The 17,124-nt window shown below is 39.0% G+C and overlaps 1 protein-coding gene across 7 annotated transcripts in view; it reads right to left on the bottom strand.

Moving 5' to 3' along the window:
- Window positions 1-17,124, bottom strand: part of BBS9 (Bardet-Biedl syndrome 9) — a 485,000-nt gene that overhangs the window by 466,432 nt on the left and 1,444 nt on the right. For 5 of the 7 annotated variants that reach the window (XM_008964335.5, XM_063605681.1, XM_003811959.6 and 2 more), the window contains exon 2: window positions 1,921-2,043. The exons of the other annotated variants lie outside the window; for them this stretch is intronic. In XM_008964335.5, coding sequence (XP_008962583.1) covers window positions 1,921-2,032 — 112 coding nt within the window. In that variant the 5' untranslated portion in view covers window positions 2,033-2,043. The remainder of the gene's footprint in view (window positions 1-1,920; window positions 2,044-17,124) is intronic. 7 annotated transcript variants of the gene reach the window in all.

The following is a 17,124-nucleotide window of genomic DNA, read 5'->3' as shown; positions in this document are numbered from 1 at the left end:
TTCTCTCCCTGTGCATTTTCACCTGTTCTCAGAGCTCCAAATATAAACACCATATTGTTCATCCCCAAATCTCTACCTCTATTCTGTATACTAGACATTTCTATCTTAAACAGAGCATATCCAAAACTGCTCTTGTTAACTTTCCATTCTATAAGATCAACAAAAATAATTCTCAAACTTGAGAATGCCAGCATTCAATTTTGGAACTTACCAAAAATTAGGAAACCTAAGTCACATCACCCCACCTACCCCTGGAGAATACAATCTTATAGCATCTCATGTGTCTGGGATAGAAAATCTCCATATATAATAATCACCCCACAATATTATGACACAGGTATCCAGGCTTTGGAACACAATGATCAGTGTTGTCTATGTGGAACACACATATGTAATGATTTTTGTATAGCAAGCTTCGGAAAACAGAGGAAGCTGCTCACAGCTCACCACAAACTGTGAGGGAAGCAGTATCTCAGCATATTCATAACCTACTGGTAGCACCCCAGTAGGGAGCTCTAATAGAAATGAATGAGTGAACGGTATGTTATTCAGATAATCAGTAAGTATAGTTTCCAACCAAGCTGAACTTTAGATAGTTTAGGCAGAAGTGGGTTTGAAATTGTTCTCTCTGGCAGGTATTTCTGTGGCATGACTCTTACATGGCCAAATAACTGGGGAATCACATGCTTTAACAAATAGTGGGGGCAGAGGCAGGGTTGAGGAACCTTCCAATATCCTCTGAATAGAAGGCCTTCCCATCTCCTATCAGTGGAAAATCAGAGACCAAATTTTCCTTCAAAACAACTTAGTAGGTGCTCTGTGCGGTTTAGTACTCCCACTCTTCTGCTTTACCAATACAATTTTCTCCTTTCACATTTTCCTGCAGATCCCACTGTTTTAATTATAGGCAAGAAAAACAATTTTTTAAAAATGTAAGGGGATAATATTTATATGCAGTAAACAAAAGAATAGTTATAATAAGTTTTCTTAAGAGGCTAATGACTATCTAGATTACAAAAAAAAAGCCCATGACTATAAACCAAATACAAATTTCAAATAGCAATGATACAATAATACAGAATTAAACTGTTTTAAAGGTCACTTAAAAAACATGAAGATGCATAAGAATAAGCTAGAATGTAGGTTTCAGTATTATAATATGATAATGAAAGCAAGGATTTAACAATTGTTTTCTACCACCAAATAGAGCTAGTGTAATTTCATTATGGTATGAATGGTTTCCAGGTCCAATAAATTTATTTTTCTTGTAAAGAATTTCTACAAAAGGAAATTTTTCAAAATACAAAATATTTTACTAACTCTCCCCTACAAGACCAAATTTTGATACAAATGAAGTGATATCATATAATTTTTACTAAATTCCAGCAAACAATATGACAGAATCAGTACAAACCAGAACATAAACAAAACAGAAAGACTATAGTTATCAGTCTGATACCTAAATATTATTTTAAAAAACTACCTTCAAAATTAGGTACAATTAGGATAGTTCAATTAAGTTCTAAAAAGTACATATTTTGAAAAGCAAGTCATTTTTATTTTATCTCTTTTTTTTTTTTTTTTTTGAGATGGAGCCTTGCTCTGTTGCCCAGGTTGGAATGTAGTGGCACTATCTCAGCTCACTGCAACCTCTGCCTTCTGGGTTCAAGCGATTCTCCTGCCTCAGCCTCCCAAGTAGCTGGGATTACAGATGCCCACCACCAAGCCCAGCTAATTTTGTATTTTTAGTAGAGACAGGGTTTCACCATGTTGGCCAGGCTGGTCTCGTACTCCTGACCTCGTGATCTGCCCACCTCGGCCTCCCAAAAGTCCTGAGATTACAGCAGTCGGCCACCGTGCCCGGCCTTATTTGATCTCTTTAAAACTTTCATCCAAGATGTATGGTTGTAAGTTGCTTACCTTGTCCATTTCCACTATTGTCAACATTAGCCAGACACAAACAGCCTTGATCAAATTCTTCTTTATCTCCCAGAATAGTAGACCACCAATCACGGGCTTTAAATAAAGACATTTTCTTTCACACTAAAAAGAAAACATTTATAATAATCTACTTCACACTATGAACTAATAATTATGTCTTAAGGCATAGCAAATTAAACTTGGACAGATCTGAGAAGGACATTTCTATATTAACTTTTTAATATTTTGTACACATATTTGAAACCACAAATCCAAATGGCTGGAAGCATTAATCAGATATTTTGCAACACCGTTAGTAAATTGGGCTGAGAAATTATACATTTATGTTGTGCTAATTCTCTCTTCTGAAACATTTAGGAGAGAACTGCAGAAAATAACAAAAGAACATATTCTTTGGAGGATCAAGATTCAAATTCCATCAGCACTATTTAACATGTAAGTCTTCAGTGAAATACCTAACTTCCTTTCAGTCTAGTCATTGGCGAGACTGCACTAGAGTTGGCCCTTTGTACCTGTGGAAGATTGGTTCCAAGACCCCACAGATGAAAAATCCCCAGATGCTCAAGTCCCTTATTATATATAATGACCTAGTATACCCAGTACAGTCAGTCTTCCATATCCACAGGTTTCAATCTGCAGTTGGTTGAATCCATGGATGTGAAACCCGGGGACACGGAGGGCCAACTGCATCTCCTATTACAAAGAGTTGCTGAGACAAATGAGATCAAATGCATTAGTGACTAGCCCTGGAACTGGTATGCTATAGGTACTCAAAAAGCATTCACTTCCTCTTGCTATGTTAGTTATAGAAAGGCAAGATAGAAGAGGGAAATTCACACCAAAAAAGAAGCAGGAAAATTGGGCTGCAGGACTATTTATACCACTAACTATCTGTGTGTCCTTGGGCAACCCAAACAACCTCTCCTTACTTTGATTTCTTATCTAGAATGAGCATATACCAGCCCTACCTACCACTGAGTTGCTGATATGGCAGATGTGAAAGCACTTGGACCGTTTGAATTACAACACAGCATCACATGCCCTGGGACTCTACAACAGTTCATTTATTTAACATAAATGAGGTTTTCCTTCATGTTACACCGATTTAAATGGTAGTTACGAAGTGCAGTCAATTCTCCTTATTCACAAAAGTTATTCTGTATAAGGCCGCCGTAAACAATGAATTAGCAAATACTGAGCCATTGCTCCTAGGAGAAACACAGGGTTAGACAGATTCCTGCAAGCTTCTAGTAACAACATTTTCTTCAACCAATCAATACATAATGTAGTTTTTTGTGTGTTTCTATTTAAAGATACCTTATTTAATATGTATTGCTGATTCATTACTATGGGAATCATGCCCACCAGCACTAGAACTCAGGCTGAACTAACCTTATCTAATTTCATGTACAGATGCTTTTCAATTTATGATGGGATTACATCTCAATAGATCCATCATAAATTGAAAATATTTTAAGTCAAAAACGCATTTAATATACCAGGGAAAAGATCAAAATTCAAAATTTGAAGTATGGTTTCTATTGAATGTGTATCACTCTCACAACATCCTAAAGTTGAAAAATCATAAGTCAAACCATGGTAAGTCAGGGACCATCTGTCTGTTCTCCACAAGATACATCACAGCCTTCTTGCATTTAGGAACATTAGACAGCACTTCAGTATTACATTTGCAGACCATTTTAAACAGTGAAAACACCACACCCCCTTCCAAAAACAACCTACCAAAATGTGGGAGAAAACACGACACTAAATACTGTAGACCATGAAAGGACACTTGTTTACGGTATGAGAACTGAAACAAGAAAGCAGTTGTTTAACATCAGCTGGGAACATGTGCATCAGGTGACTCAATTTTTACTCCTTTGCACTTGATCACAAATGACCACAAAAGCATTGCAAGCACTGATTTGGGGGTTACAAATAAATTTTAGCAAGTAGGCAAATTCACGAATGATACAGAGTCTGCCAATAATGAGGATCAGCTCTACTTTTTTAAAATGTAGACCAACCTGCCTCTTAAAGTAAGCATTCCACATGAGCTAATCATAGAAACCAAGGTCATTTGTTTTTATACAAAGTTGGCCACGAAAGTGGCTGTAAATAATATGGTGGAAAAGTATAGCCTCTAGAGGCAACCTGTGTGAGTTTGAATTCCTGCTCCACCACATGTTAACCATGCAACCAGTGGAAGGTTACTAAAAGTTACTGAACATCTCTGTACTTTCGCTTTCTCATTTACAAAATAAAGGTAAGAGTGGTGTTGTGATGATTAAATAAGAATGCAGTTTCCTACAGAACTGGAAAAAATATGTGCAAGTCATATATATGATAAGGAATTAATATCCAGGATACATAAAGAACTCCTACAACTCAACAACAACAACAAAAACAAACCATCCCATTAAAAAATGGGCAAAAGAACCTGAACAGACACTCCTCCAAAGAAGATACACGAATGAGCTGGGTGCGGTGGCTCATACTTGTAATCCCAGCATCTTGGGAGGCAGAGGCAGGAGGATCACTTGGGGCCAAGAGTTCAAGACCAGCCTGGCCAACATGGTGAAACCTCATCTCTACTAAAATACAAAAATTAGCCAGGCATGGTAGTGGGCACCTGTAATCCCAGCCACTCAGGAGGCTGAGGCAAAAGAATTGCTTGAACCCAGGAGGCGGAGGTTGCAGTGAGTCAAGGTCATGCCACTGTACTCCAGCCTGGGTTACGGAGTGAGGCTCTGTCTCAAACAACAACAAAAAAGATATACAAATGGCCAAGAAGCGTATGAAAAGATGCTCAAAATCACTAATTTTGAACTGAAAATTAGTTCAAAATTTTTGATTTGCATATCAAAACAATATCACCTCACATCCATTATCAAAAAAAACAAAAATATATTCAACCTAAGAATGATGATTGCAAGAAGAAAAAAACACAAAATAACAAGTGTTGGCAAGGACGTGGAGAAATTGGAATCTCTGTACACTGTTGGTGGGAATATAAAATGGTGTAGCTACTATGGAAAACAGTGGGTAGGTCCCACAAAAAATTAAACATAGGGCCGGGCACAGTGGCTCAGGCCTGTAATCCCAGCATTTTGGGATGCCAAGGCGGGTGGATCATGAGGTCAGGAGATCGAGACCATCCTGGCTAACACAGTGATACCCCGTCTCTACTAAAAATATAAAAACTTAGCCAGGTGTGGTGGCAGGCACCTGTAGTCCCAGCTACTCGGGAGGCTAAGGCAAGAGAATGCCATGAACCTGGGAGGTGGAGGTTGCAGTGAGCCGAGATCGTGCCACTGCACTCCTGCCTGGGCAACAGAGCGAGACTCCGTCTCAAAAAAAAAAAAAGTTAAACATAGAAATTTTGATCCAGCCATCCCACTTCTTGGTGGATATCCAAAAGAATTAAAGACAGAATCTCAGAGAGATATTTTTACACACGGATTTACTGTATCATAATTCACAATAACCAAGAGGCAGAACCAACCTAAACATCCAATGGATAAATGGATAAAGAAAATGTGGTATACCCATACAATGGAATATTATGCAGCCTTAAAAAGGAAGGAAATTCTGACATCTGCTATGTAGATGAACCTTGAGGACATTATGTTAAGTAAAATAAGCCAGTCACAAAAAGACAAATACCATATGATTCCACTTATGTGAGGTACCTAGAATAGTCACAGAAACATTAAGAATGGTGATTGTCAGGGGCTAGGGAGAAAGGAGAACTGTTAATAGGTATATAGTGTTGACTTCGCAAGATGAGAAGTTCTGGAGATTGGTTGCACAATAATGTCAATTTACTTACCATTACTGAACTATATAGTTAAAAATGGTTAGATGTTCAATTTTATGTTACATTATTTTACCACAATTAAAAATAAAAAATATACAGTTTTAGTTTTTTACAAAAAGGAATACAGTAGACCACTTAGTACAATACCTGGCACATAATAAGCACTCAATAAGTGTTAGCCATTGCTCTGGTTTTGATCCTCTTTTATGATGTTTTAAACTTACATTAAAGAAAAAACCTCAGTGTTCTGGTTAAACACACTATGGTACATCTACACCATACCAATATAACTTGAGAATTGAGGCCAGGCGCGGTGGCTCACGCCTGTAATCCCAGCACTTTGGGAGGCCGAGGCGGGCGGATCACGAGGTCAGGAGATCAAAACCATCTTGGCTAACACAGTGAAACCCCGTCTCTACTAAGAATACAAAAAATTAGCCGGGCGAGGTGGCAGGTGCCTGTAGTCTCAGTTACTCGGGAGGCTGAGGCAGGAGAATGGCATGAACCCGGGAGGCAGAGCTTGCAGTGAGCCGAGATAGCACCACTGCAGTCCGGCCTGGGCAAAAGAGCGAGACTCCATCTCGAGAAAAAAAAAAAGAATTTAAAACATAACTGACACTTGCAACTTGGATAGATTGCAAGAGCATTATGCTGAATGAAAAAAAAAATCCAAAAAGGTAAAATATTAAATAATTACATTTCTAACTCCCAAAATGACAAAATCATACTAATGTAGAACAGATAGGTGGTTGCTAGGTTTACAGGAGGGTGTAACTGTAAGGAGCTAATAATAAAAGGCAATTTCTTCGGGATTAATTTCTTAGAACTATCTACAAAAAAAAAGTGCATCTAACATAAAACCTGGTAAAATCCAAATCAAATCTATAGTTTAACTTTAGTATTATACTAACATCAATTTAATGGTGGGCTGGGCACGGTGGCTAACATCTATAATTAGCCTGGGCAACATAGGGAGACCCCATCTCTACAAGGAATAAAAAAATTAGATGGGCATAGTGGTCCATGCCTGTAGTCCCAACTACTGTCAGGAGTCTGAGGTGAGAGGATCAATTGAGCCCAGGAGTTTGAGGCTGCAGTGAGCTTTTTTGGGGAGTGAGGAATGGAGTCTTGCTCTGTCACCCAGGCTGGAGTGTAGTGGTACAATCCGAACTCACTGCAACCTCTACCTCCCAAGTTCAGGCGATATCCTGCCTCAGCCTCCCAAGTAGCTGGGATTACAGACACCTGCCAACACGCCCAGCTAATTTTTGTATTTTAGTAGAGATGGAGTTTCCCCATGTTGACCAGGCTGGTCTCCAACTCCTGACCTCAAGCAATCCACCCATCTCAGCCTCCCAAAGTGGTGGAATTATAGGCGTGAACCACCATGCCAGCCTGCAGTGAGCTTTGATCAAGACACAGCACTCCAGCCTATGTAACAGAGACCCAGTCTCTACGAAAAAACAAATTTGATGGTTTTGATCACTGTACTGTTTTCATTGGGAAACCATTATTTTTGCAACTTCTAAGTGAGTCTAAAAGTATTTCAAAATGATTAGTTTAAAAAAACAAATACCAGGAGAAAAAAGAAAGAAAACTCCATCCATAGTCCTCTGCTTATGCTAAGAAAGAAGTTAGATAAACACTGGAAGTTGATGGAAGTGAACAAATATCTAACAGGTAAACAAATTTATCATGAGTTTCAAAATATGTGGGAGACTTTCTGAAAAATATTTGCACAATTTGTTATTACTAATGACATATAACCATACAAATTGTCAGATTACTAAATTTCAAATCTGGTAGCAAGCATTCAAAAAACATAATAATATCTGTATTACACTTTTATTGGATTTTTGAGAGGAAAGTAACAGTATTCAATAAATCCCATATATTCTCACTACATATGCCAAGTACCTAGGAGAATTGTAATATGCCATATTACTGGACTATGAGAATGAGGATACATCATTCACTTGCAGCTCAGAGCAAAATATTACCCAAATTCACACTTGAAATGCCAATGATTCCCTAGGAGGACTCACAGGACACAGCATAGTCATCTTCATGGCTATGAAGGATGGCTACGATAAAAGGATGAAAAGCATAATCAGGAAAGGGAAAAGGTGCATGACGGGAAATCTGAAGAAAACCAGGCACAAGCTTAGAAGACAAAGGAGTGGTACAGAGGTTAAGAAGAGGAGGAATCCGGCTGGGTGCGGTGGCTCATGCCTGTAATCCCAGCACTTTGGGAGGCCGAGGCGGGCGGATCACGAGGTCAGGAGATCGAGACCATCCTGGCTAACACGGTGAAACACCATCTCTACTAAAAATACAAAAAATTAGCCGGGTGTGGTGGCGGGTGCCTGTAGTCCCAGCTACTCGGGAGGCTGAGGCAGGAGAACGGCATGAACCGGGAGGTGGAGCTTGCAGTGAGCCAAGATCACGCCACTGCACTTCAGCCTGAGTGACAGAGTGAGACTCCATCTCCAAAAAAAAGAAAAAGAAGAGGAATCCACCAGAAGCTTAACAGGGGCATTCACTGAGATCAAAACAAAGCCAGAAGTGAGTTATCTCGAAGGAAGTGGAAAAAAAAAATGTATCTAGAAAAAGGGAGTGACCAACTGTATCAAGTGTTCCTGATACACCATAAAGGATGACGACTTGGAGGCATAAGCTCTATTGGGAGACATAGCTAAGGACAGAAATTAGTAGTAACCAACCAAAGAGTAAGTGATCCTCTGCTCACTCCTGCATCAGCCAGTTCAAAAGTCTCAAGGAGAGAAAATAAGAAAGGAAGAACTATACAACACTCAAAGGGGGTCTTACCTTTGCCTAACACAGGCAGAAAAGAAAACTTCATGGGGCCTGCCTAGAGAACATACTAAACCAAGTAAAGGAGAAAGAGAAGACATTTTTCTGTCAATGATAATGAATGATACATTTTTAAAAAGTCAAAATCCTCAGATAAGTGACCACAAGAGACAAAGCTGGAGTTTGAATATAAATACTGCATCAAGTCAAAGTAGCTATCCTATGAAAATGGCCTTAAAAACCTGTTAGTCAATAAATTTTTTCAGCTTGCTAGAATGAATACAAAAAAATCCTCCAATATTATGATCTAGCGGGCTGTTAAAATAAAAAAGACAAAAAAAGAATCAAAAGAATCCTCCAATATGAAAGAACTTTCCAACAATGTCTACAAATAGGAATGCCTATAGAAGACATTCGTTTCTCATTAACTTGTTTTTTTGTTTTGTTTTGTTTTTTGTTTTTGTTTTTGAGACAGAGTTTCACTCTTGTTGCCCAGGCTGGAGTGCAATGGCACAATCTCAGCTCACCGCAACCTCCACCTCCCGGGTTCAAGCAATTCTGCCTCAGCCTCCTGAATAGTTGGTATTACAGGCATGCGCCACCACGCCCAGCTAATTTTGTATTTTTAGTAGAGACGGGGTTTCTCCATGTTGGTCAGGCTGGTCTTGAACTCCTGAACTTAGGTGATCCGCCAACCTCAGCCTCCCAAAGTGCTGGGATTACAGGCATGAGCCACCACACCCGGCCTCATTTCTCATTAACTTCTAACCGAAAATTAGAAATCTACTTGTACTGACAAAATAACAAAGGCATCATTTACATCCTTCTTGGCAAGGCACAGTGGTTCATGTCTGTAATGCCAGCACTTTGAGAGGCCAAGGCAGGAGAATCGGTTCAGGCCAGGAGTTTGAGATGAGCCTGGGCAACATAGCAAGACCCCATCTTTCCCCCCAACCAAAAAAAAATTAGCCAGTCTCCACTAGAGCCCAGGAGTTGAGGCTACAGTGAGCCTATTAGCCAGTCTCCACTAGAGCCCAGGAGTTGAGGCTACAGTGAGCCATGATTGCACCCCTGCACTCCAGCCTGGACAACAAAGCCAGACCCTGTCTCTTAAAAAAATATACATCATTATCGTTTCTCCTGCTCTATCAATTTTTCCTTATTCACCCACCACTTCCTTAGCTCCTGAAATCCCCCTTTTCACAGAGTTTGGTCCCTTGCTACTCCAGGTGTAATCCCTGGATCAGCAGCATCTGTATCACTCAAAAGCTTATGAGAAATGTTGAATCTCATCCTCCCCAAACAGTATCTCCAGGTGAATCACATGCACCTTAAGGTTGAAGAGGCACTGATGTAACTGATACCTGATTGCCTAAGTGGAAATTTTCTTACAGCAGAGCTCCAGTTTTCCCCTTCTTTTTCAGAGGACCTCTGCCATCCGTTACCTTTTGAGGGCTTAAAAAAAATCATTTTTCAAATCAAAGACCTAAAACAGCTGGAAAGTATCCATCAATCAGCTGGTCCTCTCATTTTATAGGAGAGGCCCAGATAAGTTACATGATTCCCATACCTCACACAGCTAATTGCAGGACCTTGCTTCTGCATACTCTCTCCCTCGTCTCTAGTCCCCTGTCTCATTAGTCTGCCAATAATCTGCAATTTAATATCAAAAAACTGAAAAAGCATGTGGATAGAATGATTTTTGTGTTGTTTGTTTGCTTTATTTTAATCTTTAAAGACTGTGGAGGAAGGGCTAATTTTTAAACCTACGTCCAACAAATGGCTCTTCCTCACAAGACCATGGCTACCTTAATTATTTCAGAACAACAATATTTCAGAGCAACAACAATGACTTTCATGCCAGGGCAAACATAAGGTCATGCATAGCAGAATTTCATAAATTCCATTACATAAACATCTTGTATGTTTGTTCCCCCAATGTCTGAAGTGTTATCATGCACCATTGTAGACAATAATTTATTGAACAATAAGGACTTACATCTTTAAAGAATTAATGAACAATAGAAAAAAACAACAATTTGGGCTGATAATCAATAGTCATCATTTGTTTCCCAAGTGCGTCTCTCCAGTTTCAAAGGTAGAAGCAGAGAAGGAGCACTGCCCACTCCCAAGAAATTAAGAAACCACAAACTCTCATCAGTACAAAGTTGGGATACCACTAATTTCCTTTGATAAAAAAATGGGTGGATTTCAAAAGACAACTTAGGCAGCAGTGATGGCAGCCACTGCGAAGACACTGGCTGCAGCGGGGAAGGCAAGGCAGGGGCTGCCCACTCTGTGGAGCCAGTGGGGGCTGGGAACAGGCAGGAGCCCCGCCCCCTACCAGGTTGGAGGGCCAGGAGCCCTGCGCTCCTGGGCACATCTGCAGCTACCCAATCACAGCTCCAGACCCAAGCATCCCTGCACTGTCAGGGGCCCGGGAAGCACCCCTGCCCCTGCAGTTTGGAAGTGCCCACTCCCGCTCCCTGGCCTCTCCCAACTCCCAGTGCCCACTCCAATTTCGAACCAAAGTTGAAGCCGAGCCCAGGTGCTATCGCAACCCGGCCAGGTGTGTGTGCGCTCAGGGCAGTGCTGATACACCAGTCCCCTAACACCTCGGTCCCCTCTGGACTCTGGGTGCCGACAGCACAGGAAGGACACCCAGGAGGAGCTGAGGGCTTGGGTATAATCCACTGGTACACCCAAGAACAGAGGAGACCCCCTGCTGACTCAAGAAGAAATAAAAAATCTAAATAGATCCATAATAAAGAAAGAAATTGAATTAGTAATCAAAAAACTATCCACAAAGAAAAGGCCAGGCCAAGACAGATCCACTGGTGGACTCTACTAAACAATTAAAGCAAAATTATACCAATTCTTCAAAAACCACTCCAAAAAATAAAAGAGGAGAGGATACTTCCCACCTCATTTTATAAATCTAGTTACCCTGAGCCAAAACCAAACACATCACAAGAAAACAATAGACCAATATCCCTTATGCATATGGATGCAAAAATCCTCAACAAAATACTACTAGCTAATTGAATCCAATAATATATAAAAAGTATTATATAACATGACTAAATGGTGTTGCCTGAGGAATGCAAGGTAGGCATCCTTAACATCCAGAAATGAGTTAATGTAAAATCAATACAATCTAAATCAAAAGCCACTTGATCACCTCCATAAATCCAACTCTTCCATTATAAAAAACACTCAAAACACTAGGAATAGAAGGTTCCTCACACTGATAAAAGACATCTATGCAAAAACCACAGCTTACCTCATACTTAATAGTGTAAACTGAACACTTTCCTCCTAAGATCAGGCACAAGACAAGGATGTCTGCATTCACCACTTCTATTCAAAATCATACTGGATGCTCTCAACTATAGCAATTAGGTAAGAAAAGGAAATAAAAGGCTTCCAAATTGGAAAAAAAGAAGTAAAACTATCTTTATTCACAGATGACATAATCTTGTATATAGAAAATCCTAAGGAATTTGGGAAAAAACTATTAGAACTAATAAATGAGTTAAGCAAGGTTGCAGGATATAAAATAAATATACAAATATCAATGATATTTCTATATTCTTGCAATGAACAATCCAAAATGAAATTTTAAAAATAATTACATTTACAGTAGCACCCAAAAGAGTAAAATACATAAGTTAGCCAGGTATGCTGGTGCACACCTGTAATACTAGCTACACAGGAGGCTGAGGCAAGAGGATCACTTCAGCTCAGGAGTTCAAGATTACAGTGAGCTGTGATCACACCACTACACTCCAGCCTGGGAACAGAGCAAGACCCCATCTCAAAAAACAAAAAAAAGAATACTTAGGAATAAATTTAACAAAAGAAGTATAAAACTTATACTCTGAAAACTATGAAAACATTGTTATAGAAATTAAAGAAGATCTAAATAAATGGAAAACATCTCATGTTCATGGATCTGAAGACTCAATATTGTTAGGATGGCAATACTTCCCAAATCAATCTACAGATTCAATGCAATCCCTATCAGATTCCCAGATGGCTTCTCTGTAGAAATCAACAAGGTTATTCTAAAATTTGTATGGAATTTCCAGGGACCCAGAATAGCAAAAACAATCTCAAAATTAAAAAAGAACAAAGGTAGAGAACTCACACTTCCCCATATCAAAACTTACTAAAGCAACAATAATTAAGCCAGTAAGGCACTAGCATAAGGATAGACATAAAGATAAATGGAAAATACTGACAGTCCAGAAATAAACCCATACATCTATGATCAACTGATTTTCAACAAAGGTGCCAAGATCATTCAATGAGTAATTGCAACAAATGGGTCTAAGATGACCGAATAGTGACATGCAGAAGAATGAAATCGGACACTTACCTCGAATAATATTTTTAAAATTAACTCAAAATATGTCAAAGATCTAAGTATAAGCTAATGTATAGCTAAAACTATAAACTCTTGAAACTCTTAGAAGACTATATAAGTAAATCTTTATCACCTCAGATTTGGCAATGGATTCTTAGATTTGACACCAGAAACGTGAGCAATAAAAAATAAATAAGGGCAAGGCATGGTGGCTAATGCCTGTAATTCCAATACTTTGAGAGGCCAAGGCAGGAGGACTGCTTGAGCCAGAAGTCTGAGCCCAGCCTGTGCAACATGATGAGACCCCATCACTACAAAAAATATAAAAATTAGCCAGGTGCAGTGGTGTGTGCCTGTAGTCCCAGCTACTGGGGAGGCTAAGGTGGGAGAATTGCTTGACACTGGAAGGCTGAGGCTACAGAGAGCCATGATTGCACCACTGCACTCCAGCCTGGATGACAGAGCAAGGCCCTGTCTCAAAATAAATAAATAAAGCCAGGTGCAGTGGCTGACGCCTGTAATCCCAACACTTTGGGAGGCTGAGGCAAGCAAACTGCTTAAGCCTGAGAGATTGAGAAGAGCCTGGGCAACAAAGCGAGACCCCATCTATACAAAAAATAAAAAATAAGCTGAGCATGGTTGTGTGTGCCTATAGTCCCAGCTACTTGAGAGGCTGAGGCAGGAGTTTGAGGTTTGAGTCCAAGAGTTTGAGGTTGCTGTGAGCTAAAATTATGCCACCACACCTCAGCTTGGGCAGCAGAGTGAGACTCTATCTCAAAAAAACAAAATAAATGAATAAAGTAGACTTTATCAAAACTAAAAACTTTTAGGTTTCAAAGGTCACCATCAAGAAGATGAAATGATGGGAGAAAATATTTGCAAATCATGTATCTGATAATATACAAGAACTCATACAACTCAGTAATTTTAAAAAGTCAATTAAAAATGAACAATGGGTCTGAATAGGTATTTTTCCAAGTAAGATATACAAATGGCCAATAAGAACATAAAAAGATGCTCAAGGCCAGTCACAGTGGCTCACACCTGTAATCCCAGCACGTTGGGAGGCCAAGGTGGGTGGATCGCCTGAGGCCAGAAGTTCGAGACCAGCCTGGCCAACATGGTGAAACCCCATCTCTACTAAAAATACAAAAAAAAAAAAAAAAATAGCCAGGCGTGATGGCAGGTGCCTGTAAGCCCAATTACTTGGGAGGCTGAGGCAGGAGAATCGCTTGAACCTGGAGGCAGGGGTTGCAGTGGACCAAAACCACACCATTGCACTCCAGCCTAGGGAACAAGAGCAAAACTCCGTTTCAAAAAAAAAATGCTCAGCATAATTAGTCATTAGGGAAACACAAATCAAAACTATGAGATATCACTTCACACCTACTATGACAGAATCAAAGAAGTCAGATAGTAATAAGCGTTGGTGAGGATGTAAAGAAATCAGAGCCCTCATATACTGCTAGTGAGAATGCAAAACGATGCAACCACTTTGGAAAGGAATCTAGAAGTTCCTCTAACACTTAAACACAGAATTACCATATGACCAAGCAATCTGACACTGAAGTATCTATCCAAGAGCAATGAAAACATATGTGCATACAAAAAAACTTACACATAAATGTTTATAGTAGCATTACTCATAATATCCAAAATTTGGAAACAACCCAAATGTCCATCAGCTGATGAATATATGAACAAAAGGAAGCATCCATACAGTAGAATATTATTTGGCCATAAAAAAGAACAGAACAAAATACTGATATATGTTACAACATAAATAAATAAAAGCATATAGGTTTTAGAATCAGACATATCTGGCTCTTAAAAACATGCTAAGTTAAAAAAGCCAGTTACAAAAGGCCACCTATTATATGATTCTGTTTATATAAAATATCCAGGATAGGCAAATTCATAAAGACAGAAAGTAGATTCTTAGTTGCTTAGGTCTGGGGGTAGGGGAGAAGGAAGAGAGAAGGAGAGTTATAGCTAAGGGATGTGAGGTTTCTTTTTGAGTTGATAAAAATATGCCAAACTTGGCTGTGGTAATGGTTACATGTATCTGTGAATATACAAAAAAGGAACTGAATCTTATGTGTTAAATGGGTGAATTGTATGGTATTTGAATTATATTTCAACAAAGCTGTTTTTTTTAAAGATAACAAATGGTGATGGATACATGGGGGTGCATTTTGTTATTCTTCATGCTTTTGGTTATGCTTCAAATTCCCCATAAACTTTCATTTTTTTTTAAAGCAGAACACTCCTGTATTTTGGCCACATTTACCATTAGGCCAGGTGTGGTGGCACACACCTGTAATCCCAGCACTTTGGGAGGCCAAGGCGGATTGATCACTTGAGCTAAGGAGTTCAAGACCAGCCTGGGCAACATAGTGAGACCTCATCTTTGCCGAGCATGGCAGAAAAAATAAAAATTATTACAACTTTTTTAAATATTAAAAAAAAGAACAATAGCAAATTAAATTCAGAAGGTCAGCAAAATAAATTCTGCCCTTTCTCCTGAAAGACATCCCAAGTCATCAAGAAAATGAAAAAATAGCCATAAATTGAGACACAAATAAAATGCTAATCTGTATTCCAATCTAGGAAAGATATAGGCCTTGACATTGAGATATTAAGATAAGCAGGTGGGTGGGGGAGGTCTGGTACTGACAGGTTAGGAAAGATGGTAAGGAACAATAGTAATAAAACATTTTTTGGTCATGAAACCTGGCTTTTGGGTTACAAAATAAACAAAAACTGTTTTAAATAACAAAAAATAAAATATGTATACAATTTTTTTTTAATTCACTTTAGTTAACTGTCTTGAATAAGGAACCGAGGTTTGCATTTTATCCCCTTTTCATTCAGTGTTGATTTCCAGTTGCTCACTGATTTGTCTTTAAGTAATTGGAAAATAAAAACCAGGTTTTTAATGACTTTGCCTTAAAGGAAAGTATCTACTAATCATTTACTAAAGCCCAGTCAGGATTCTAAATGCTTTGCAAGCATTCTATTTTGATCTTCACAACAAAACTACAAAGTAAATTGCAGATACTATTATTCAGGTATCCTTGAATACAGAGAAGTTAAGAAATCCGTGCCAGTGGTCTCACTAGTTAAGTGATGTGCGGTACCTAAACCCAGACTGTCTACTCCAGAACCCTAAACAAACGGCCTATGCACACGCCCCTCCATGTAGACTATAAAAGCAATAGCTCTATTCACACTAATTCTAAACACTACAAGTTCAAACTGCAGGCAAGTATGTCATACATTTGATTAAATTGTTAAAGGATGATTAGAAGACAATAATTTGAAGGTTGTAACAGGTGCAGTCCTATAAATAGGCATAACAGATTAGTTTCTAATGCCTTATTAGAATAATAAATGGGAGATAATCTCCTTATCCCCTAAACTCCAGAAATTCTCTTCTACACTCTTCACTTGACACTTTTTTGTTTTGAATACTTTTTTTTCTACAACAAGTTTACTCAGATTTAGGTTTCATTTAAGAGGTGGCTGACCTTTTTTGGCTGACCTTCTGAATTTAATTTGCTATTGTTCTTTTTTTTAATATTTTAAAAAGTTTTAATAATTTTTATTTTTTCTACCATGCTCGGCAAAGACGAGGTCTCACTATGTTGCCCAGGCTGGTCTTGAACACCTCATTGACCTAGTCCTACAATATGATCAGCTGTGAAAACAATAATCCCAAAGAATGCTGTGGAAAAAACATACAGGTTTGAAGGTCAGTTCTGGAAACAGACCTTGAAGCTGTTGCTCATTTTCAGAGCTTTGCTTTCTCCAGGTTATGCCAGTGTCACACCAAATTTAAGAAAGTAGAAATCAGGTCTTCCAGTCAAAGAAAGATGACAAATGCATGTAGTGTTCAAGAGAAGTATACTGCTTTTGAAGGCAATAATACAAGGGCTCACTGTTGGAATTTTCAACAAAAGACTCAAAGGGCAAAATAACACAAAATTTGGAGTAGGACAGCTCTGGGTGCACTTTCTGACCACGTTTACACTACATGATCTTAAACAAGTCCCTTATCCTCTAGTATCTCAATTGTTCTAGGGTGGAGGAGGATAAAATGGCTCAACCCATAGCAAGTACTCAATAGATGTCAGTAATAACCCAACAGTAGAAACAGTGCTAGTAGGAGAGACAG

The sequence above is a fragment of the Pan paniscus genome, chromosome 6 (genome assembly GCF_029289425.2).
Source record: "Pan paniscus chromosome 6, NHGRI_mPanPan1-v2.0_pri, whole genome shotgun sequence".
Classification (NCBI taxonomy): Eukaryota; Metazoa; Chordata; class Mammalia; order Primates; family Hominidae; genus Pan; species Pan paniscus.
This window is presented reverse-complemented; position numbering and strand designations above follow the sequence as displayed.